General features: G+C 41.5%; 1 protein-coding gene across 1 annotated transcript in view; it reads right to left on the bottom strand.

Moving 5' to 3' along the window:
- SLIT3 (slit guidance ligand 3) overlaps nt 1-23,811 on the bottom strand; it is a 474,694-nt gene that overhangs the window by 117,583 nt on the left and 333,300 nt on the right. The window contains exons 13-15 of the mRNA XM_066197152.1: nt 22,685-22,756; nt 11,113-11,256; nt 8,424-8,587 (exon numbers count right to left, since the gene is read on the bottom strand). Coding sequence (XP_066053249.1) covers nt 8,424-8,587; nt 11,113-11,256; nt 22,685-22,756 — 380 coding nt within the window. The remainder of the gene's footprint in view (nt 1-8,423; nt 8,588-11,112; nt 11,257-22,684; nt 22,757-23,811) is intronic.

The following is a 23,811-nucleotide window of genomic DNA, read 5'->3' as shown; positions in this document are numbered from 1 at the left end:
ATTTCAAACAGCTTCGTTCTTGTAACTCATTGCTGCAACTTTGACATATAAAGCAGGGCATTCAGTTCAGGCTTGACTGCTCCCACTGGAATAAAGCTCTCACTGACTCCACTCTCCGCAGAGCTGTGCCAGTGGACAATGATTTTGAAAGTCACATCTCAAATGTTCTTGCAGGATTCCCAGATGAGAGAGGAAGTGGCTGTCCTCTGCAACTGCTCACAGTGTTTTGCTGGACTTCAGTGAAGGTCAGCGCTTGTGCGTTTAAATACAAATCACTTTCCTTAGTAAGGGGTTTGCAGTGCCCAAAGAACAAAGTCAGCACCAAGCAGATTATTCATTACCTCCATGGAGAACAAGGCTTGAGCAGAGATGACAGATAATACAGCAGGGGTCTGTGCTTCACCATTTTGCCATGACCCAGCAATGTTATGCAGAAAAGCCAACACTGAGTTACCTGGGAACTTCAGGACGCAAGTACAGTGTTAACTTAGCCACCCCACGCTGTGGGTGTGGTTCAGCAATTAAAGTAAGGTGATTGGATTTTGTCTATCTGTGCAATCTAAGAAATAAACTGAAGCTGTTTTTTAGGGGAACCTAACACAAACCTTCAGTCTCCACAAGCTGCCAAACTAGCCAGAGTCTGAACTGATAAAAACATTAGACTATTCATTTTCTTTTGTGACTCATGCAATGTGGCACAAAACCACACTAATTTTCTCGCCCGATTAATTCAAAGTATGCATAACCCTGGAATCCACACCTCATTTACTTAGAAATTATATCTATAACTGGCATTCCTGCCAATAATTTTGTATGGCTCCAGTGAAGAAGGATGTAGAATCCTATATCCTTATTCCTACACTGTTTTAATAAAGCAGAAATTCTGGCCTGGGCTCTTCAAACAAATTAATCCACAGCTCTCTGTTAAACAATGACAAGTAACAGTTCATATCTTTCAAAGACTTATATTATATACTGATTTACAGTATTAAGTGGGATATCCGTAATAAACTCAGTAATTTCAGTGTCAATGAACTCTTTCAGTCCTACTAGGAACAAATGCAGTCTGAGCTCTGCAAACACCTTCCTGAGAAACCCCACGAGAATATTTTGAACAAGTCTCCATTCCTTCGCTGCACTAATTAAACACCACTTACAATAACTGCCTAAACTAATCATCAACTGCAATGAACGAGAGGTACCAGCACACAAAGAAATCTGTCACAATCCTAATTTACATGTCCCTAGAATACAGGAGAGCAGAAATACCAGGAGAGCACACTATTCCATAAATTACATTTAAAAAAATCCATAAGCATTTGGATGTACATAAGACCATCCTGCATCCATGTTTGCAAAAATGAAGTTGAAAAATGAAATACACCTCCAGCTCTTTGCCAGCATCCATGAGAACACCTCCCTTTGGATACTTTAGACACAGGCAGCATTGTATGGTTTTCTCCTGGTGTTTGTTTACTTCTTGTAATCCACGTTCTCTTAATCAGTCACTGAACCTGCAGTTTGTAAAGAATCTGTACACAGGACCCTATTTATAACTGTCCCATCAGGCTGCAACACCTCAGGAGACTGAGATCTTCTGCAGTCTCAGAATAGTCAGATGAAAAATTTCTTGTCCAACTGCAGCACCAACATCCTTGCGCTGGTTTTAGCTGACGAGCTCTTTTCATGCCAGCACCTCCCTGGTTATTTTCTGTACCCCATTCAAGTGACCACTACGCACAGAGAAAGTGCTGCCTTGGTACCTCTGGTGTTGCTCAGTTTAACCTCAACACATGGGATTCCAACCTGAGAGGAGAGGGCAAACTTTGACCCGTAACCGTAATTTTTGAGGTTAGAAGAGCAATCAATCACTCAGCTTTCTGACACAGTTAATTAAGAGGACAATTCAGATCTCAAGGAGGAATCTACACAGCCCTGCACTCTGCCTACATGGGGAATCCAGGATAAGTGTGACATTTGGATGCCTAAGTGACATGGACGCCTCTGTGACTCAACATTCATCCTCCCTCTTCCCAGTGCCTCTTTACTATAATTGCAGCTAAGGATGTTGGTGGGTAACAAAGCCGTTCAGATATTTTGCTGTTTTGAAGACTACTTCAACTCCAAAAATAAAATGAGGCAGAGCCTAAAATAAGCCTTCTAACTGAAACACGTCAGTTTACATTCTTATTAAGAACCACAGTCTCTGCCAAACAGACCCACCTGTCTCATGCTAAGCCTGTGCTTCCTTGACTGAAATGGTTTCCATTCTTTCCCCCCACTGCAGAGCCAGAACCCTCCACCATTGTGTTTTCCACAGGCTAGTGAAGGCTCAGAGAAACTGACACAATTTTTAACATAAAGATCTGAACTGCTATCAAAGATGTGCAGAAAAGGGAGGGCTATAATCATTATCCAGTACAGTCAAATTAATTTAACAACAGCAACACTTGCACAGTACAAGGGAACACAGCTCCATTACTATTAGTCATAGCAGTTGTATTGTGCTCTCTAATGACTTCAGCTTCAGGAAGAATTCATGCAAAACAAAGCCCAAATATACTCAGTTTCAGTGTACCATGAAAAATTCATATTCGTAATTACAAATTCGGTGCAGGATTTAATCGGCAGGTGATTTATTGGTGTTAAACAGCCTTCCATTCAGATAAGAATAATTCTTTCACACCACAGACATATCCTCAGTTTTGGTGTATTCAGAGGGTTTCTGAGGGTTCTGCTCAGTCTTTGTGTCTTTCGGGGGGAAAAAGGGGGTACAACACAGAGAATTTAACTGAATAAAGCAAAAACATACCAAACCACAGACAGAAATCTGAATGCAGCTTCTGAAATCATAAGCAGTGTTCCTATCCCTTTCCCTCACAGCAGGGCAAAGCCGTGCTGAGGAAAGTGCTGGAGCTTGGTCTCAAATGAGAATTCTCACTAACATGAGCAGCTCTGGAGCAGCCAGGGCAAACCCAGAGGCTGTCAGGGCTTGGGGCTTGCTCGGGAGCTGCTGGAGCCCCACACACCATGGGCAGGATCAGCACAGCCCCAAAAACGTGTTCCTGCAGCACTGCAACAGGCCAGACCTGTGCTTTCCATCAAACAGAAGATGCTAAGGGCAGGAGCATGAGTCCATGCTCTCTAAATGACTATTTGCTTATTAAAAATGAAAGGAATTTGCACAGTTGTCATCAGGGTGATTGGCAAATTACGGGAACAACTGGCAAGTGTTTCAATCAGATAAATTATGTAAGATCTGGGTTAAATTCACCTGCCTTTCATGACTTTTAAACACTAGTTGAGGAATAGCGAGGCATTGCAGCTTTCAGCTTGAGAGCTCAGAAACCTTTAATAATGTTTACACCTCACTAGGAGCAGAGAAGGGATAACCCAGGGAGTCCAAGGGACATGAAATGTGTGAACTGCCACAGGGAGGGGACAAAAGGTCCTGACGTGCAGCCTGTGCTCCCCTGACTCCATCCACAGCAGTTCTGGGCTTCTAAAGGTGCAAAAATGCAGAGAAGAGAGAAAGAAATTTCAGGTGACTACAAAAAAAAGCAACTCTGTTCCAAAGCAGACAGGTAACCTGAGGAAGGTGAGTGTGTATGAAGACAGAGACTGGAAAAGACACAGAAAGAACTATGAGAAAATCTGCAATTAGTGAGAAGAGGTTTTATCAAATGCCTTAAAAATTATGAGTGAACAAAAAGCAGCTACATTACCATCTAATAATTGGGGATAACCTGAGAGAAATCCCACTAGCCCATTTTTGGGCCCAAATGTACCACAAAGGCTAACTTTGCTCTGGCTTGGGTTAACAAGAGGTAGTGTCCAAAAATGAGAGAATAATGCTGGCAGATGGCTCATTTTCCTCCTCCTGTTCTCCCCTGTCCTTTTGATTGTACAGAAGTGTCTGGAACTGAAGTAACTAATTAAAGGCAGTTAGGCACAACGTATGCAGGAGGAAGCAATAAGACAGGTTCACTTCAGAGTATTTCGAACAGCAATCTTCTTTGTAAAAGTCTTATTTCTAAGAATTAGAAGATAAAGAGCTTTTGTGATGTGATGTTTGTAGAAACACATTGCTTTGATCATTATCAGAGATAGTTTGTGTCAGTGCAGCAGGTGGAACTTTCATCGCTTTTAAAATGCACAATATACTGAAAAATGCAAACATATCACAGGGAGAAATAGATATACAGCTGAATGCAAGGGCAATTCTTTCCAAAAGCTATTTCAGACACAGTGTCACACAGCAATCAAGGAACCTGCCAAGTCTTGAAGTGACAATAAGCTACCACAGAGACAACACAATCTGCTCATAGATTCATTTCCCTTACTCCTAAAGCCCAGTGCTGTCTTAGAAAACAAAACTGCCCTGTAGTGAACTTAATCAAATGCTTCTGGGCAGGATATTTGTGTTGATCCTTTTTTCCCCCCTCATTCATATTAAGAATGGGAGCCTCCAGTGACCTTAGGCTGCCAAACACCATTGGATCCTTAGGTGGCCAGAGTGGGCAGACGTAGCTAAAAAGAAAAATGATCATCAGAATTTCACTCTGGCCACTGAAAATGACAGTATTTCCCCTTTCTAAACAGAAGAGAGAGAGAATTACTCACAGCCAGTAGTTCTGATTTCTCTTTCAAGAAAACATCTCAGATTTTTTAGTCTCAGAATTTATAGCTGTGGGGAGACAGTTGGGCAAGGGGAGATTTGTTGTTATTGTGGTGCACTGCATCAGACAGAAAGCAAAAAATCACAGGAAATAGTATCTATTGCAATCTGAAGTTTAAACATATTTGATGGTATATTCAAAAGCTTTGCCTGTCTCACAGCCCTGGGCAAAAATATGTCCTGTTCCCTGCTGTTCCTTCATTTCATGCTATAATGCTTCCAATTCTCCTTTTAAAAAGAATTATGTACATTATCTACCTGTTGCACAGAAGCTCCTTCCTATGGCCACTTTGCAGATGTTGTTCCATTGTTATCAGTAAAAGCTCGAGTCATTAGGTTCTGGGAGGAAATAGCATCTGGGCAAAGTGCCTCAATTGAAAGAACTGATCAGTTGAAAAAAAGAAGGTAAGTACCTCTGGCTAGATGCTATCGAACAGGATGGTGGGGACCTGCCATGAAAACTGAAGGAAACAGTGTGCAGAAAGAAGTTCTGTAGATCTGTCTTCACAGTTTCATTTAATTATCAAATACAGTTCTATTTAGCCCATCTGCTTCTGTGTCCTCTTGACATTACCTTCTTGATGCTCCTCTGCCACTTCAGACTAATGAAACTTCAAACATCTCAGCTTTTCTCCTGTTCCTGCTACCCACTCCTCTCTCCCATCCTTAGAGGAAAAGCACTTCCCTTTTTTCTTCCCTTAATGTACTGAACAGTCACATCATTTTCTCAGAACAGGTCCTTTCTGACAGTCCCCTTTATGATCACAAAATCATGGACTGGTTTGGGATAGAAGGGACTTTAAAGCTCACCCAGTCCCACTCTCTGCCATGGGAACCTTCCACCATCCCAGGTTGCTTCAAGCCCCAGTGTCCAGCCTGGCCTTGGACACTTCCAGGGAGCCACAGCTTCTCTGGGCACCCTGTGCCAGGGCCTCCCCACCCTCACAGGGAAGAATTTCTCCCCAGTATTTAATCTAAACCCACCATCTGACAGTTTAAAACCATTCCCCCCTGTCCTATCACTATGTGCCCTTGTCAAAAGGAATGTAGAAAACAGACAGATCTCTTCAGGACCAGCTCAGAATTTTGTGACTGTAAAACAGGCCTTTCCCTGATGCCAAAGTATTAAGCTCACCTAGGCTTAACTGCTCCTGGGTGTGATCCTGACACTGCCTGAATACCTCTGCTCCCACGGAGCTCACACTTTCTGTGCATCCTCATCTCCTCTCAAACGTCAGAGACTGCGTGAGGATAAAATCCCTCACATTTCTTCCTTAACCAACTTCTCACATTTCCTGTGTTTTCCCCTCAAAAAAACAACTTTCTGACACGTATTAAATGTATTACACAAACTACATGAAAATACCAGGATCCTGAAAAAAAAAAAAAAACCTTTAAGGAAGAGGTGTACATTTACAAAAGAATTTAAAATGAAAATATTTTTCTCATACACTGGGCAGAAGATGTAAAAACTAGAAGGGAGAATCCCAAAGACAGTGAGGACACTGACAAGTTACTAAGCCTTGCCATCCCAGTGGGAGTGTGTCATCCCTGGATGACACAAAGCGCTGCCCAATGCTCTAAACGAAGATTCATCCCTCATGGACGTTTCTGCACAGAGGCATGCTGTGTTAGATCCTGGGATGAAAAATATTTCTCAAACTGAGAACACGGAAAATTCCTGCTAAATGCCAAGCCTGAAGCAGCCATGATTCAAAGGGACAAGTTGAGTAGAACAGGTGCCAAGGATGTCTGTTCCCTAGATTGATTTACAAGCTAAGATTTTCTGAACCATTAGATGTTCCCTGTCTCATGTGAGCAGACAGCAAGTCGAATTCAATGTATCTCATCACCATCTGGAAACTCTACAGCCAAGGATCTCTTCTCTATTGAGCTTTTGAACAGCATTAGTTTTCATCCAGCTGAAATCTTTGTTCTGAAGCTGTTCAATCCCTGCTCTCCTCCTTCATAAGTCAGGATTATGCCTTTTCCATGTGGTTTTGATATAGATGCAGAGCTGGAGACCCAGGGAAAAACAGCCTAATGCCTCAAGGAAAGGACCCCCAAGATAAGAACTCACACAGAATGTTATTCTCAGCATCACCAGGTACTGAGTTCTGCACTGTAGCTCTTCTTGGCTTTGCCCTCTCCTAAATGGTGTCAGATGGTGTTTGCCTTCTCCAATAGCCGGTACCTTTGTTCAAAGCATGCATGCGCACACATAACATTAATTCCTCTCGTCCATTAATAAAAGCAGAAGAAAATAACAATGGCAAATCGGGTGCAGGTTTTTACAGATCTGTTTCTGCAGGCTGCTTTCCCTTCTAAACTATATTTATGCGTTTTCATTTCCAGTTTCTTTAAATATGAATATTACTGGCTAATTACATTGTTACTATGACAGACACAATCCAAAAACCTAGATAAACTATGTCATAATTTCAGGCCTGATTATAAATTTTGTGGCTTGAGTTCACAAGGGATTGAAGACCTTAACAAGCCTGCCCAAGAAAAGCTGACTGCAAATGAAGTTATCTTTATTTTCTTTCCCCCACAAAGGGAAGATTTAGCTCGGCATGCTGCTCGCAGAGATGCACAAAGCACAACGGCTTGTTTTGGGCTGCTGCCACTCAGCTTCAAGCTGCATCCCCATCTAGAGCCATTCATCTTTCACCACCAGGAACACAATTAATCATGTTTCTTTTCAAAGGAGAAAGAGAAAAATCATAGTAATTTTCATAGAAAGCACTGCAAGGTACTCCATCAATAACAGTCATTTTTCTCCTCAGTACACACTAATAGATTCGCTTACTGAAACCTGCTTGTCTTTACAGCACACAAAAATGCAGTAATCCAAAATAGGTATAACCAATATAACCAAATAGGAAAAACACATGAAGACACAGTCATCTGCTTAGTTTTGCTGTGTAAGACAAGAAATATCCTTTTACTGACAGCTGAACCATAAATAAAGAACAGACAGGATTAAGAAAAAGCTGTTTATGTTACTTTGGAGGCTAATTTCAGGTGGAAACATTTTTCTGTTTCATTCACAACACAAAACCTTTGCCTAAATTATTACGCACCTTTTGATTCAAAGCTTGCTGAAACCAAAAATCTTACCGACTTTGACGGCAATTTTACTGGAGTCAGTGTGTGTTACTTAGGGATGTAAGGAAAATGAATGTACGAAGGCACGTGAATTGGCGCCATTCCCTCACCCCCCACTTCCCTCCCATCCCAAATCATAAATGCCCACTGCCAGTGGTATGAAAACCTCCCACTGCTCTCAGCCTTTTAGGTGTGGGCCCTAAACTTCAGCTCAGCTCTCATTAGATCACTAAGAGCCCTGCTTGAGCACAAATGACAAACCCGTCAAAATACAACATTTCCCACATGGATTCACATGCACTGTCATTGTTTTCCTTAAATATTTCATAATTTAGTATTTTTTTACGATTAAACGTCACAAGCTTTTATCATTTTTTTCTTTTCTTTGTTTTTTAAGAGAAGACAGCTATAGACTGCTTTTCTCTCTCTCTCTCTCTCTCTCTCTCTTTTTTTAATCCATAAGGTAATTGGCTTTCTGTCGAACTAACCGAATTTCCCCAAATTTGATTTTCCAAGCTGCTCCCTAATATCCATTACAGCAAACACTGTCCTGCAGATTGGATTAGCGGGCTCTCTGGACCTGCTTTATCCCTGAGCGGAGAGCGCAGCAGAGGCTGCTGGCTAAATGAATTACCTGAGCAGCGGAACTTCTTGCTCTTGATCTGGCTGATGCGTTTGTTGGCAAGGCGACGGGGATTGCTGCAGCGCGCTCCGCTCGTCTCGATCGGATTATCCTGCAGGTAATCAGCCAGCCACTTCAGATGGCAGTCGCACACAAATGGGTTCTGAGCTAAATGTCTGCACGAGAAGGATGGCATGTTTAATCGGGAGTGACCTGTGACACCGTGCTCCATCATTGTTGGTTTTGGTTTTTTTGGTTTTTTTTTTGTTTTTTTTTTTTTTCACCGACGCCGAACCTGAAGAGTGGAGTAATTGAATCGGCTCCCGAAAAAAAAAAAAAAAAAAAAAAAATAATAAAAAAAAGCCACCCCGGGCCCGGCGGAAGCCGCACGGAGCCGCACGTGAATGGGAGAATTCTGTGAGAATTTCGCAGCTCATTAAGCCTGCAGCAAGTCCTCTCCCCGCACAGAGGAAACAAAAATTAAGATAGCAAAGCCCCCTTTAAAGGACACAGACCTGCTGCTGTCTCCCAAATCCCACGGTTTCTCCTGAGCTTGACATGCTGCTGCTTTTTGAGAGAAATGCACCTTACACCAGAAGGTCATTTTGTATCCTACTTTAAAAGAAATTTTATCAGCAAGCTCAAAATGTGAAGCAGTAAAGCACCTTGGATCTTTGGGCAAAGGCAGAAGTGGCTCAGAATCTTTTCACAAGAGTGAAATTAGTATTTGTACATTCTCATCATGTGTAATAGCACTTCCTTTATATCCATTTTTTCCTGAAGCGAAAGGTTTTAATGTAAAGACTGAATTGTTTAGGCAAGGTACAGCAAGGTACAGTACTTCTACAAGTACTCTATCCTTCACCAAAACTTGCTCAACTTGTTTCCTAAGAAATTGGAAATAGGTATTATAACATTGATTTTAACTGGGTGTTTAGACTTCGGTAACAGAAGTCTGCTGAAGCGTCTTAGAGAAAAAGAGTGTTTTTCTGCTGCTTTCCTGATTTATTTCGCTTGACTCAGGAGAGTCTTTCCCAGAGCCAGGTTCTAATCTCAGTTCAGCTAACTTGCATCAGTCCCTCTGACCTCCAAGGGAGCAGGACTCAGCTCTCCAGTAACTGCAAGGACACGTTAAGAAAAGACAGGTGTTTCAATTTGGTTTGGACAGAGGTATAAAGTTATAGCCTCACAAGAACTCTCTCACTCTGTTACTGTTTTCCACTTGTAGGAACTAATTTTCTGTTTGCAGTTGTATTCATGAACTGTCACTGAACAAAATAAGTGAAAAATACAACAGGGCAATGGCTGTCCAGGACTGGGAAGGGAGAGCACACAGAGCAGAAAGGGCCTGAAGAAACTCAAGATTCCTGTTGCAGTAGAGCCATTCCTGCCGTGAAAGGTCCAAAGAACAAAGAATCACACAGAGACAGAATTTGGGTCTGGTTTTGCAGCTCTAGAAAAAGCACAGAAGATGGCAATCACTTGGAGTGTTAAAAATGGGAGAATGAACCAAAACTTCATGACAAAGTCTCTGGGTGTGAAGCAACAAGTCCATTCTAAGCCAAGGCCACCAGGAACACCAGCAAAACCCTACGGAAACCGAAGGGAAATATTCATCCCTTAGGGCTATGAACATTAAAAAAGCCTGACAAACCTTACATACCTCTGTAAGAGAACCCTCTCCGTGGCCCCAGTTTCTGTGTGTACACACACAGCAAGCTGCAGCAGCAGAAAGCATGGTAGAGCTGGGGCGGGGGGCAGAACTGGGGTTGTTGTAAATGATTATGCCTTAATGGTTTGCAGCAATACATACTGGCCAAATATGCGTTGGAAATTCAGGTTGTGTTTGTGGCTGCCTGAGGACGTGGCAGAAACTCTGCTGCAAGGAATCATTCCTGTCAGTTCATTTGTATATGATATAAAACATTTATAGAACTGATTCAGCCAGTGCTTTCCCAGTATTAAAATATAGAAATGTGCTTTTGCATACAAAAATTGCAGTACTACAGCGTGTGTGTGCACAGATACTGCAGTATGTATATATATATATATACACACTCATACATATTTTAATACTGGAATATCAGGCTGCCAACTCCAGCTCTGAAGGAGTACTATTTCCCTTATTATCTTATTACTCACAACTTTAGGATGAGACCTCCTTCTACAAAATATTGAATCATTTCTGTATTTTTTGCTTCTGATGCCTATTCTAATGCCTCCAAACTCAAAAATGTTTAGTGGATTTTCTTAATGGATCAAATAATACAACATATCATTCCCCTTAAGTGGAATGCCAGCTGAAATGTGGTTACAGAAGTCACGAACTGCACAGCAGGAGTCAGACCCAGGCAGGAGAGATGCCAGCTCACTGGCTCATTAAAAACTGTTAGGCAATGATCCTAATAGAATCTGCTGCTCATATCTTATCCAGAGTCAAACACACACATTATCTCCCCAACAAACAGCCTGAGCTCCACACAGTTCTGACATTTCTGTCACTAAGGGCAGGCTGTGTCGATCCTGCCCTCGCTGCACTGATGCAACACTTCTTTTTCTTGCTCCTCTTCTCTCAGTGAGGAAAGGAGGGGCTGCTACATGGATGTCTCTTCCAAACTGTCTTCATGTCAGGTGCAAAGACAGGCAGGATCTTTGGTGGGGAAAGAGGGAGCTGTCATTTCTGATCTGCCTGCATACTCACAGAGTCTGGATCGATCGCAGAGGTGCAAAGAGCCCCTTGCTGACGGTCTGCAGTTTGTTGTCATAAAGAGATAACAGTTTGAGATTATGCAGACCTTGGAACGTGTTCACCCTCAGGCAGTTGATCTTGTTGGCATTGAGGAGCCTGAAAACAGAGAAAAGGGTTAGAATTCATTAATCTTGTAATAATCAAATAAAGATAGAGTGGACTTTGGGGTTAAATCTAAAAAATATATTAACCTAGTCACCAAAGCTAAACCACACGTAAAGGCTTCATTTGCCTGTTACATTTAAAAGGTGAAAAACTCACAGTGGACATGAGTGCTCTCATAGCTGGGGAATATACAGACACATAGCAGTGCTAGCCATCTTAAAATGCTTTTTTTTTTTCTAAGATGGGGGGGCAGTTTGTACGCCTACCCCTCTCCCAATTTACTCAAAATTCTACACAAATACTTAAGGAAGCCTTCAGCTTAATAGACACAGGAATAAAAACTACTCCCCACCTTGCTATTCCATGCACACACAGCCCACAGTGAGAAAACCCCTCATTTTTCAATTTTCTCTACCAGCAGCTGTCTTAAGTGAAATTCTGGGAGTTTGAAATCTTTCGATAAGGAGTGCAAGGTTAATTTGATAACAGAAGATGAAAAAGATGTTTCTCCTGGGAGACAAAAAGAGGGAAGTGTAAGGTCTGGGCTAAAACTTACTAAAAGGAAACTCAGTTCACACCCAAGGACAGCCAGGTAGGGGCCCGGGCTGCCAAAAGAGCTGTGTCCTCAGTCCCTGTCCTTGGAGGTCTTCAAAGTGACACCAAATAAAGCCATGAGCAACCTGATAAGGTGGCTCTGCTTTAGGCAAGGGTTCTCCAGACTGTGGTCAAGTGATCACTCAAGGCCCCTTCCAGCCTCTACTGTCCCACAGCTCTATGAATTCCAGTCACACCAGAGTCCTGCGCAGTTGTGGAAAAGCAGCGCAAAGGCAATTTAAATACTATTTTAAAAAACCCATATGTTTTACAACTACACAGCAACCCGCTGGTGGAACTAAACAGTTCCGCAAGAAAATCCTGGACAGTACTTGTGCAAGTTTTCTTAGATCATCCATCCAGAGTTCTGCCCCATGCAATCAGCGTATACAAACCCAACAACAAGCCGCATCTCCTGCTGAGACAATCAAACACAAGAACTCTTAATTTGTCACTGTCATCTGCATGGTGGTATCTTGCACTTAGAAGGGAAATAGGCAGGAAATTACCTATTCCTCTTAGCAAAGTCAAAATCCACAACTTTTGACTACTACCAGCCTGAGAAAAATGGTAACCAGTATGTTTTTAGCTCAGTTCTCTTGAGCACAAAATTCTTCCCTTGTCAATGAATTTAAAGGACTAAATATTGCAGCAACGTGGCTCTCTGTGAGGCAGCACACTAATACGAAAACAGACGACATATAATTTTTATAGGCAAAAAGGAAAATATATTCTCTATTCCTCAGCAAGCAAACGCATCATTTAAAAGACACCTCCAACAGCACAGGGAGCTTCCACTCCCAACAAACTTCACAGACACCACTGAAGACAAGAGGGCAGCCACTCAGGAAGAAATGCAAGCTTTCTAGCTGCATGTGATGCTTTTCTTTTCTCCAAAAAGTAACTCAGAAGATGCTTCCTGTGCCTTTACATCCCCGAAAACTCTGGAACATCACATGCTCATTACAGTTCTCTGCTCCCACTGTTGTTTGGGCAGAGCCCCGTTGCTGCAGCCAAAAGTTACGGTGTTTGTGATACCCAGGAGATGAAGGCAGACTTGGGCAGCATGGAGAACTCCGGGAGAACGGGAATGCTTTGGAATCAGAGGGCTCCAAAAGAGAACTCCCCTTCCCTGCCTACAGGAAAGTCAGTATCAATTTACCCAGATTTCCTCCTTTATACATTGTGGAAAATGAAGTTTGACATGAGTTAAGAGAAACTCCCATAGAAGGCAATGATGGATAAATGAGGTTACATTTTTGCATGAACTAATAGCTAAAGCAATTTTATGAAATCATAAGCAGCACTAGTATGACCCCTCTGGAATCCGTATTTCCATGACACCTAATCCACACTCCTGTTGGCTCCCCCTAAAGTAAAAGGGTAATTTTCCCATTGGGCTACAGGAACAGCTCCTCCTCCTTCACTCCTACAGCAATTCCATCCCTTCCTGCTTGCTTCTTACAGCCATTCGTGTGTCCAAACCAAAGCAACTTCCTCCTCTCGGATCTCACACATCCTGCATTTCTCTTTGCAGCTTGTAGAGTATCTCATCCATAAAGAATGGCTTAACAAGGTAGTAGGAGGCCAAACCAGGTATTGAATTTTGAACAACATCCCTAGACATGCTCTCAGGCATTACAAATCCTTTGGTTTCCACCCCTTGTCCTTTTGCCCCGGTCTGACCCCAATTTTAGGAAACGCACACCAGCTTGGTTTGGCTGTTCCTGTCCCATGACAGAGGCGTGGCACCTGAGCTACCCAGGAACAAAACTGAAAACAAGTATGTGCTTCAATTGATTTTGCTAGGTGCTAACTTTTTTTTTCCAGTAAAACAATAATGGTTTATGTTGCAAGCAGTATTTGTAACAAGCCATAAAGCAAAAAATGAAAACAGTCTCAGCAATAAGAGAATTTACAACTGAACTACAGCTGTATTTCCACCTGTGGGTAACCAGTGTGTCTTCTTGGGATGCCTCAGAAGGGCACAGCAGAGCTGCCCTGGGCAGATGCCGCTCCCTCCCGTGCAAAGATCGGGCACAAAGTCCACATTACTGAACCATCCCACTGAAAAACCCTCTGAGCAAAACTGACCTGCAACTGCAGTGGATACACTGGATCCAGATTCATTCCCCCATTAGTTTCAACAAAACATGAATAAACCCCATGCTGGAAAACAGAATTTACAACGTGACGAGGTTTCCTGGCACAAATTTTTGATGACTATGTTCATGGTGATATAATCTGTGACATTTATTTAAAGCCAAACACTGAAAATGAGAGCAACTGATCCTCTATACAGCCACAAATACAGAGGCACACGCTCTCCTTTAAGCATCTGAGCAATGTGGAACAGAAAAGTGCTTGTCCAGATTGTTTAGAGGTGGGAATTCGGGAAAGCAGCTTTTCTGAGGTGACACCACCGATTCTGTGTATCACAGATAGTCTGCTCAACAGCAATCCAGGTGTAGCCATATGGGGCGCATGGTGAGGTACACTAATAATTATTTCTGCTCAGAATCAGTGAGAAACAGGGGGGAGAAATGAAAAACTGAGGAAGCAGAATACATCATCCCTAAAAATTTTTTCCTCCTACTTACCGTGAGTTAGATGATGACTTTTGGCCAGAACCATTAAGGTTCATATTCCTTTCAAAACTCTCAGTTATTTTAAAATATCCGCTATGAATATTCTCCTCTATAAATCTCAGTTCTTTACTTAATCTTTCTTCATTTTCCCAGCTCCACTAATGGCATCTAATTTTTAATTAGATATTCAAGGCAGGCCTCACATGGAGTTAAAAGTGGTTTTAAGAGGTTTTTTAAACTAACACAAAGGCAGATGAGAAAAACATATTCCAGGAAGCAGAATCTTCCTTGAACACTAAACCAGGCCATAAAACATACTGAAGGCTCCTTTATTGGACTTACACCAAAAGAAGAAATAACATTAAAAATGGAGTTCTATTTTAGCAGGAATTACACAGTATTTATTTTTGCACCAATTCATGGTGAAAGTAAATTCCACTAATTCTCCTATTTTGTTATCAGCTTGATTGGATGAGATTTACACACGGCCTCCAGATGTGGGGCACCATTCAAAAGGAGGTTAAATATTCAAGTAGAAATAAAACCGCCTGCTACCCGGAGGGATGATGGATTAGTAACTCAAGTCTCCATTTTCATCCCTCTGGATATGTAAAAAACATGAAGGAACCTCTCACAAGCCTTGGACCACCACAGAACAAGGCAGAATGGTAAAAAACCTTGTGGTTTGCACACCATTGAAACAACGAGCTGAGCAGAGCACTATTACAATTCCATGGACCCGTTTCCTGAAAAAGTGGATTTGTCCACACACATTGAAATAATAACATGTTTCAGCTAAGCCCTCGAAATGAATGTGCACTGAATTGGCTCTGTAATTGTATCAGCTGCCCATAAGCACCATCTGCATAATTAAGATGGTCCCATAATTGAATTATATGCCCAAGCACAGCTTCAAGTGATTAACATTTAAATAACATTCTGAACTCCAAACCCAAAATGACTGAAAAAATTATTTTTTAAGAGCAAATGGGAATGTTTATATGGCTTTTACCCTTAGCCATGTTTGTATTTTTATCTCAGTGAAGTCAAGTAATCAAAATATCAGGAAATAACCACAAAACTTGGAGAATCAACAGCAGCCTGGCACCCTTACACGTGTGGGGGCTGCAGGCTGGCCTCTGGTGCTGCAGGATAGAGCAGCAATCATCCTAAATACATGAGTGAGCCTAAAGGAAAGTGCCGGGGAGAAAAGCAGCACCGAGGCACTGAAAAGCTTCTCTTCCTTTTTCACCAGCTTTGTGTTTTGACAGCAACGACAACACGATGAGAATGAAAATGTTTGGCATCCCATGAAATGGCTGGCACATCCCACATGCCAGACTCCACTGGGGAAAATGAGAACTCACCAGAAAAAACAGATGTAAGAGGCACGGGAGACTTGTAGGGGAGAGGAGAACCGGGTAACAGTTTTGCCTGGGTAACAGCAGAATACAAATTGCACAGGCATGACCTTTATAGAATATCAATAGTTGAAGGCTTCGCCTTCATTCAGAGGCACTACAGGGCAGCAAAGAAAGAATTCTCACAGAAAGCTTTCCTTAGGATATACAATACATGTTACAGGATGTAAAAGATTTTTAAGAATTAGCATGTATTTTCCAGAATTCTCTCTTGAAATTTATAGGGAATCAAGTGTCATCCTTGATTTAACACAATTTTTCATGGGAGAACAGCTGAAGTGTCGATACAGCAATATCTCGTCAAGCACCTGGTCATCCCAGCAGCCAATGACAAGCAACATCTAATGACAGAATCGTGTGTGCCCCTGCCAGGTTATTGGCAAAATAATTGTATTAAGTTTCAGGAACATTTAAAGATGGTCTGGACTGTCAGGGAGCATTTTGATTGCCTCTCACTGTGTCGAGATATTTAAGCATCTACTAAAATTTACATTTTCTAATGTGATGACTGACCACTGAAGAGTCTGTCGGTGCTTCAGTTGATAACAACCAGCATGAAATCATCATCATGCTTGCTTAACCAGCTTCAAGTGTTTCTCCATGTTCAGGAAGCTGGATGATGGTGATGACAAATTTATTCGCAGTAAATTAAAATGGAAAAGTCGCGAGCTGATAATGAGTCAAGAAGGAAGTAGAGAGCACAGTCTGACAGTCCTGTTTTTGTGGGAATTTAGAAAGAGATTTCAGAAATTCCTTTTCTGATCCAAAAGCCTGCAACTCCGGTTGAACAGCACCCAAAAAACAATCCTGTGGTACTTCTGTTACTATCTGGAGAATTATAAACACGTGTTCTCGCAGCACCCAGACTTCTGCTATTTGAAATTCAATAGTGTCTAACTTCTGCCTGCAGGTTAGATCACAGCTGATTCTAGGTAACCACATGATAATTCAGATGCACAACAGAACAAACACACTTTCACAACTTTCAGGGCCAGCAGTTAGATTTGTGAGTAATAACAAGGAGGAGAGCTTCTGTCAGGAGAGCCGAGCTCGGAGCCCTGGCGTCAGAGGGGCTGCTGGGTCACACTGACGTGGGGATGAGCAGTTGTTTTGGGAAGCTGCATGCACCAGTGACACAGGAAAGGCAGATGCTGCTGCAGTCTTTCATTAGTGCTTGACTGTAATTGTATTTCTGAGTCTGGCAGATGCTGCTTCCTCACTTTTAACAGCGGCTATTGAGTTTAGTAACATTATCACAATAGCAACCTAAATGCAGAAATCTGAAGGAAAAAAGCTTGAGGCAAATGGCTGGAAAGCAATTCTAAAGCTATTAAACAGGTCTGTGCAGAGAGCATTCTGTCCTGGACTGGAAGGGTGAGGGTGGCATAGTCTCTATGCTGTAGCCAGAAATATTTTGAGTAATCAAGAGAAAACCTCATTTGTCATTTTGCTAAGAATTTATGTTCACAGATCCCAGAAATGACATAGGTTGCAAGGGACCTCCAGGTCATCTGGTCTGAAACCCACACAAAGCATGACTCATTCATGCACAGTCAATGCAGATCACCAGATCACAGGATAATTCAGAACTCCAGGAAGCCCCAGTGGTTTCTTGTCCTGATAGGCTGCCAAAGCAGGATGAGCTGCAAGGTCAGATTGGGTTACCTTGAGCTTTATCCAGTCTGGATAAAGTCTGGTCTTTAAAACCTTCAAGGACAGAGGACGCACAGCTTTCTGGGCAGCCTACTCCAACTACCTGACATCATTGTGAAAACGTTTTCCCCTTACATTTAGTCACAAGATCTCTTTTTTTTTTTTTTTTTTTTTAACTGTCTGTTGTCTATTCTCCATGAGAAAAATTAAGAACTCCACAGAACAAAAAGATTTTATACATCACTTAAAGCCCAGATCACTATGGGCAAGAGAAGAGACTACTGTGCTATTAAAGACTTGTAAATGGAAAACTTTACTTTCTTTATTCTGACATTTCTGTATTGTTTACATAGCTGGTTAATATATTTATGTATACAACAGTGCAATGTATACAATGCCAAATACTGGAACTGATGTACATCCTGTTGTTTCTAAATACTCTGTATGAGTCTGTACATCACAGCATTCCCTTTGAGAATGATCAAGCCCCGAAAGTAAACTATAAATAATTGGTAGATCCTGCTTTAAGCTCTTCATCTACTGGGATTCAATTTAGAATTACAAATCAACACAAGCACTTCAAACTTGGCAAATTTGCCATGAAGATACTTTCCACGCAACCTCACCAGAAAAAAGCTGGGGATACCAAGCATCTGCCATATTCATCCCAGAAAAAAAAACAGAATAAAAAGCAAGTTGGAAAAAATTTAACAATCACTCAAACCAAAATTTGAGCAGTTGAATTTTGGGAAGACTGATGATAGCAGTTTCTGAAAGCATGCACATGGCTTGTCACTTCATACAAGTCTATTTTAGGGTCAGCTGAAGTTGTAAATATTGTATCTAGTTCCAATTTTAACCCAGGTTAGATGACTGATAATCTGTCTCCACTTTTGACATCGCTTTATCTGTCAATATGTCAAACTCCAGGCACCGATATGATTATTGGTCCTTTCCAAGTGCAGCGTTGAGCTTTCCCTAATGACCAGATATTAGGTGAAGGAGGAGAAGGCTGTAAGCTTTTGGCTTCATTTTTTGAGAGAGAAACACAACAAGCCTCTAATTTTAAAATATATGTACCACAGGAGCAGAACTCCTGATGTTTAGCAACATCAAACCAGAGCCCACTACGGGGATTTTTCTTGCTCAGGAAAACATGAGGATCACAAGCAGAAGATTTAGGATCAACACTCCTGAGCACTTGTATGATTAGTAACTATGCAAAGTAAATTTCCTCAAGGAAAAGGATTTATTGAAAACTGTTACTTGCCAGACATTTGAGAAATGAGACTTCATCCCTCATATTATTGTGCTATACAGCCTCTTTAAACAGCAGAGATTTTATGATAGCTCCTTGTTCCAGGAGCCAGGGCACGGCGTACGGCTGCAGTAAAAAGACTCCCAGAGTGTTTGTTTGAGTCTGGGTGCAGGGAGGGAAGTGCTTTACTGAGACATGACAAATGCTGGCTCACAAACCTGGTGCCCATTGCTGGTTTTGGGTTTATCTGTCCCAGGGCTGCCTAGAGCTTCAGGACTGTGCTCTGCCCCCCATGCAGTGACTGGCAGCACTCTGGCAAGCTCAGAGGTTCCTGAAAGAGCCTGTCCACATTCCAGGGGAACTGAAGGACAGCTGAGCAGGACATTTAAATGTCTTCCAGTTTCTAGAAAGCCCAAGGTCAGTTGAAGGTCTCCTGGACTAACCATCCACAGCTAACGCTTACTTGGAAACTTCCTCCTTAAGCTGAAGCCCTTGCCATTCTTTTGGCATTTCAATGCAAGAAATGAAAAAAAAAAAAATTAATCAAACACTATTTCACAGCTTGGATGAATTGCTCCCCCAATAAAATGAAAGTTTCCGTTCACTGTATCAAATAAACCCACAAAAGCTAAAACACCCCAACAAAACACAGTATCCCTTTCTGGAACACAACATAGATCTCTCAAACCCAAATTGACCTGAAATTCCCAGAAGGCACTTGATACAACCTGCTGAAAAGAAGGTTTTCTTTTAGGGTAGGGTACAGTAGCTACAAAGCTTTCTATCATCCTCTCCTCTGGCACCTTCAAAAAGGATAAGGAAAACTACAAGGTCCAAGAAAAGCTTCTGCTCCACAGAACAGATGTGTAGCTGGACTCAAAGAATCATTCTTGCTGCTCTGTTGGTTACCACTGCATTCTTAAGAAACACGTAAGATTTGTGAAATCAGCAATTTAACAAAAATCCAATTGCAATTATTTTTGTGGGTAAAGTTAACTACTTAAGATAGTTACTTATAACGAAACTTCAGAAACAATATTTTGAATTAAACCCATAGGGTATTAAAAAAGCCCAACGAAACCACACCCTAATCCCTCAACAAAAAAACCTCCAGATCCTTATTATCTAACCATGCCTAGTTATTTTCTTGCCAAATATAATATAATCCTGGCTCACCACCTCTGCCTTACAGGGCAGAAATGTGGAATGGTGATGCCACTCAGGTGGTCTAAAACTTGTTCTGAATTCATTTCCCCTGCACCAAAGTCAAACAGGACACTTGAAGATGTGACCATGCCTGAGATGAGAACCCCTCCATCCAGCTCTGGGGCTCCTGACACCAGTGTTAGGCCCTTAGAGAGAACAAGTCAGCCAGAATACAGAATAATCCTGGCCTATATTGTGACAGTAGATTTAAACTGAAGCAAAATTACATGTCTGAGAAACTGTGATGAGTTCTATCCAAAACAATTAATAACAATATTATCTGTTCTGAAATTTCACAGTGGTTATTTTTTTCCTTTTAAATAATATCTTTTCTTTCTAAATAATAGTTTTTTCCTTCTAAGTAACACAGGACCCACAAGGACTCCCTCTTTTGTCACTGTGTCCTGCTTTATTATAAAGCCAGTACATTTTCAAAACTGCTCCTGCTCCAGCTCAGGAAATCAGACAGGCTACCAGGGTACCTTAATCAGAGTGTTCTTATCACAGTGTCTCCAGACTAATAAGAAGAAATCCAATCTAGTGCCCATGGAACACTAAATTAGATCTAATCATAGGGCACTCTTCCAATTGCTCAACAGCAGGTCTAAGACCAACGAATGCCATTTATTTCTTTTTTTTTAGTAGCCATTAAAATACTACAAGCAATCCCAGAGCAGCTGCTTCAAAGCCACAATCCAAAAAGCTGCAGCCATTTGTTTGCATTTAAAACATGATCACTGAGTGCTCTCCTTGCCAAAAGATACTTTACATACAAACGCACTGAAGAAGACCCTGGAAAGCTCCGTGGTCATGGCATTTTGGGAATCCCAAAACAAGGCAACCTACTTACATTGTCTCAGCTTGAGAGTGTTTGAACAGTTGAAGCACAACACCTTTCAGTGGTTCCCTGGCACACGGATTTTGCCTCCTTAACAACAAGGCATCACTTGAGCTAATTCTGGCTAAAAACAATTGTATCTTGTCTTAAATATTCACTTCACTGAAGGCCACTCTACATGCACACCAGGAATATTCTATAAAGGAATTAAAATTGCTTAATGCCTTATGCAAAAGTTCTAGACCCAAACTTTTATAGGACACGGTGATCCATGTGTTGAGTGATTTTCTTATTTATATTTTCCTGTTGGGAAGGATTCTATCTGTAAAGTGTCCTGGATGAGACAGAACAAGAAGAGTACCTCTTCAAAGCTGTAAAATATTTGGGTTGCAGAGGACGGTTGTAAATCCCAGATTTTTTAAAATAGAGTTTTTTTCTCAGAGGTCAAGGTAGGACGAGTCCCAGCTCCTCAGCACTTTCGTAATTACCATCCTCACACCTGCAAAACCATCCCCAAAATTTCTCTTACTGCCCAGGCTGCCACGGAAACACTGAAGTACCAAAAAACTTGTGAGCTTTGGGGCAGGAGAGAGGAAAGGAGCTGCCAGGAAAAGGTGCACAGAGTGAAGATAAAACGACCCATCTCAGGGACTGTCACAGCCAAACCAAAGGGGTTCTTGCTTGCCCTGCTCTGGGACAGGGTGGTGTCCACGTCTGCAATTAAGGTCTTAGAGATAAATTACACATCTGAGTAGTCCTTCACTTAGCATAGAGAGTAGTTCCAATGATCTCATTTTACTTGTTTGGCTTTGCTCATGAATGCTGATCTAAATCTAAGCTGACTTTGCTATCCCATATAGGGGGAGCAAAGGCTGCAGTCACAGTGACACATCCCATGGCAATGACAATCCTTGGGAAGTTCATTGCTGGCTGCATCAGGATTCTCAAAAATGCTTCAAGTAACATGTCTAAAAGCTACTTCCTAATCTATATTAAATATGATTTACTGTTTGGGGTGGAGTGCTGTATGTGACATAAACCACAATTGACTCACTTTTGATACATCACCTTTATTTTCTGAGTGCATCATCTATGATGGTAATCAGAACATTAGGGATACACATTAAACTCACTTCCCTGCTGTGCCCTCTACTGACTGGATGATGATTCCCTTCCCTTTGAAGGAGTTACTGGTTCCCAATGTGATCGTGGAGACAAGAGTGAGTGAAATTTGCAATTTCACATTTGGCTCAGGAAATTTTTTTCTGCTCCATTAACACATACCGAATATCTCTCTCTATGTCTTACCCCGATCATGACTGCAAGGTGAATCACATATGGCAAAAAATACTTAAAATAACAATATATTGTAAAATCATTTCTCTTTCAACTAAGCCCCATTTGACATAGTAAGCATGTGGAACTGAGCATGAGTTGCAGCAATCTGACCTCTCTCGTTGCCCTTTCACTTGCCCCAGCAGGTTCTTGCAGCACAGAAGCCCTCAAGGATCCAGACATTCAACCACAAGTGCTAAATGTGTAAAAACAATCAGATGGCATCCCCACCCACGCATCAGCCGGTGACCAAATTTCCTTTCTTGGACCGAGTCTCTCATTTCCACCCCACACTTAAATCCTCTGTGTCTATTATCCACTATACACACTGTGCTATAAAACTGTTGACACCTTCCTTTTTTAGTTTTTTCAGCCCTTGCCTCCCTCTTGCCTGACACTGAGACAACAGACTAGCACATCCCAGTGAGTTTGCTGTGGAAAAGGTGGTTCTATTAATGTCAGAAGCTGAAAGAGCGGTAAATCTAGCAAGTCAGTAAAATAAAGAAGAGGAAGGGATCATACTCACAGCAGCTGCAGAGACACAAGATCATCAAAAAGGCCCTGGGGAATCTCCGTGATCTTGTTTCCATAGAGCACTCTGAAAGATTCAGGAAGACAAAATAAATCTTAAATAACAGCCCAGTTTAGTGTCCTCCCACATCTCTGCATTATCATCTTTATTGATCATGGTGCACCATGCCCAGGATCTGTGGGCATTTCATTTAACCACTGATCTCATTTTCTTTTCAGAGAGCACATGGCATTAAATGAGTCGTTATGATTCAGGCTTCGTCTGGTGTTGGAAGGCATTTTTAATGTAGAAACTGGACATCATCCAAAAACTGCATCTGAAATATTTTTCATTCTGTTAAGGGATTTTTTTTTTCCTTTTTAGAATTATTTTAGCCACTGAAAGGCACATTGTGTGACGCAAAAACCTAGAATTCTGCTCAGTAATACTGAATTTTAAAAGCCAGAGAGCATGAGCTGGTTGTCGATAAAATTTCAAATAACCGAGTCTCTTAAGATACAGTAATTGGCATGAAATGTGACACAGGCATCATCGGATAAAATATTATGGCTTCACCAGCTGCTGTTACCATTTCAGTGAACTAATATAAAGAACTTTATCCTGAACTGGAAATAGACATATATTTCAGGAACTCAAAAATAATTTAGGTATGGCTTAGTTATAAAAATCAGTAAAGCTTTAATAACAAAAATAAGAGTCACTGTGTATATTTAATCAACCATAAATATATGACCTGATATCCATGATTCAGTTTTAACATGAAAAGCATTTCATTTTTTAATGGAAAAATGCACATAAATTATCCTTAGAAATTGAAGGCAAGGGGAAGAGAGACAGAACCACCATTATGCTGAGATGTGTTACCCAGTGATCAGAGCAAAATCATGTATGACAGGAACACCAGAAATTCAATCATAGCTGAAGGATTCGCTCACGTCATTTCTGCAGGTCGGTGTCATTTGTCAAAACCAGGGAGTAGCTGAGGAGCTCATGTGAGTCCTGCTAAGAGGGAAGATGATGAGGCTCCCTCTGACAACACTTTACCTTACCTAAACACTTTAAACTGGGAAAAACGGAATTCATGTAATTTCTGTGCTCTGCACAGGACATGGCAAATGGTT

The sequence above is a fragment of the Chamaea fasciata genome, unplaced genomic scaffold (genome assembly GCF_029207755.1).
Source record: "Chamaea fasciata isolate MVZ Bird 193981 ecotype frontalis unplaced genomic scaffold, bChaFas1.0.hap1 SCAF_15, whole genome shotgun sequence".
In the NCBI taxonomy this organism is placed as follows: domain Eukaryota; kingdom Metazoa; phylum Chordata; class Aves; order Passeriformes; family Sylviidae; genus Chamaea; species Chamaea fasciata.
The sequence above is the reverse complement of the archived record's forward strand: the minus strand, read 5'-3'. Positions and strand labels throughout refer to the sequence as shown.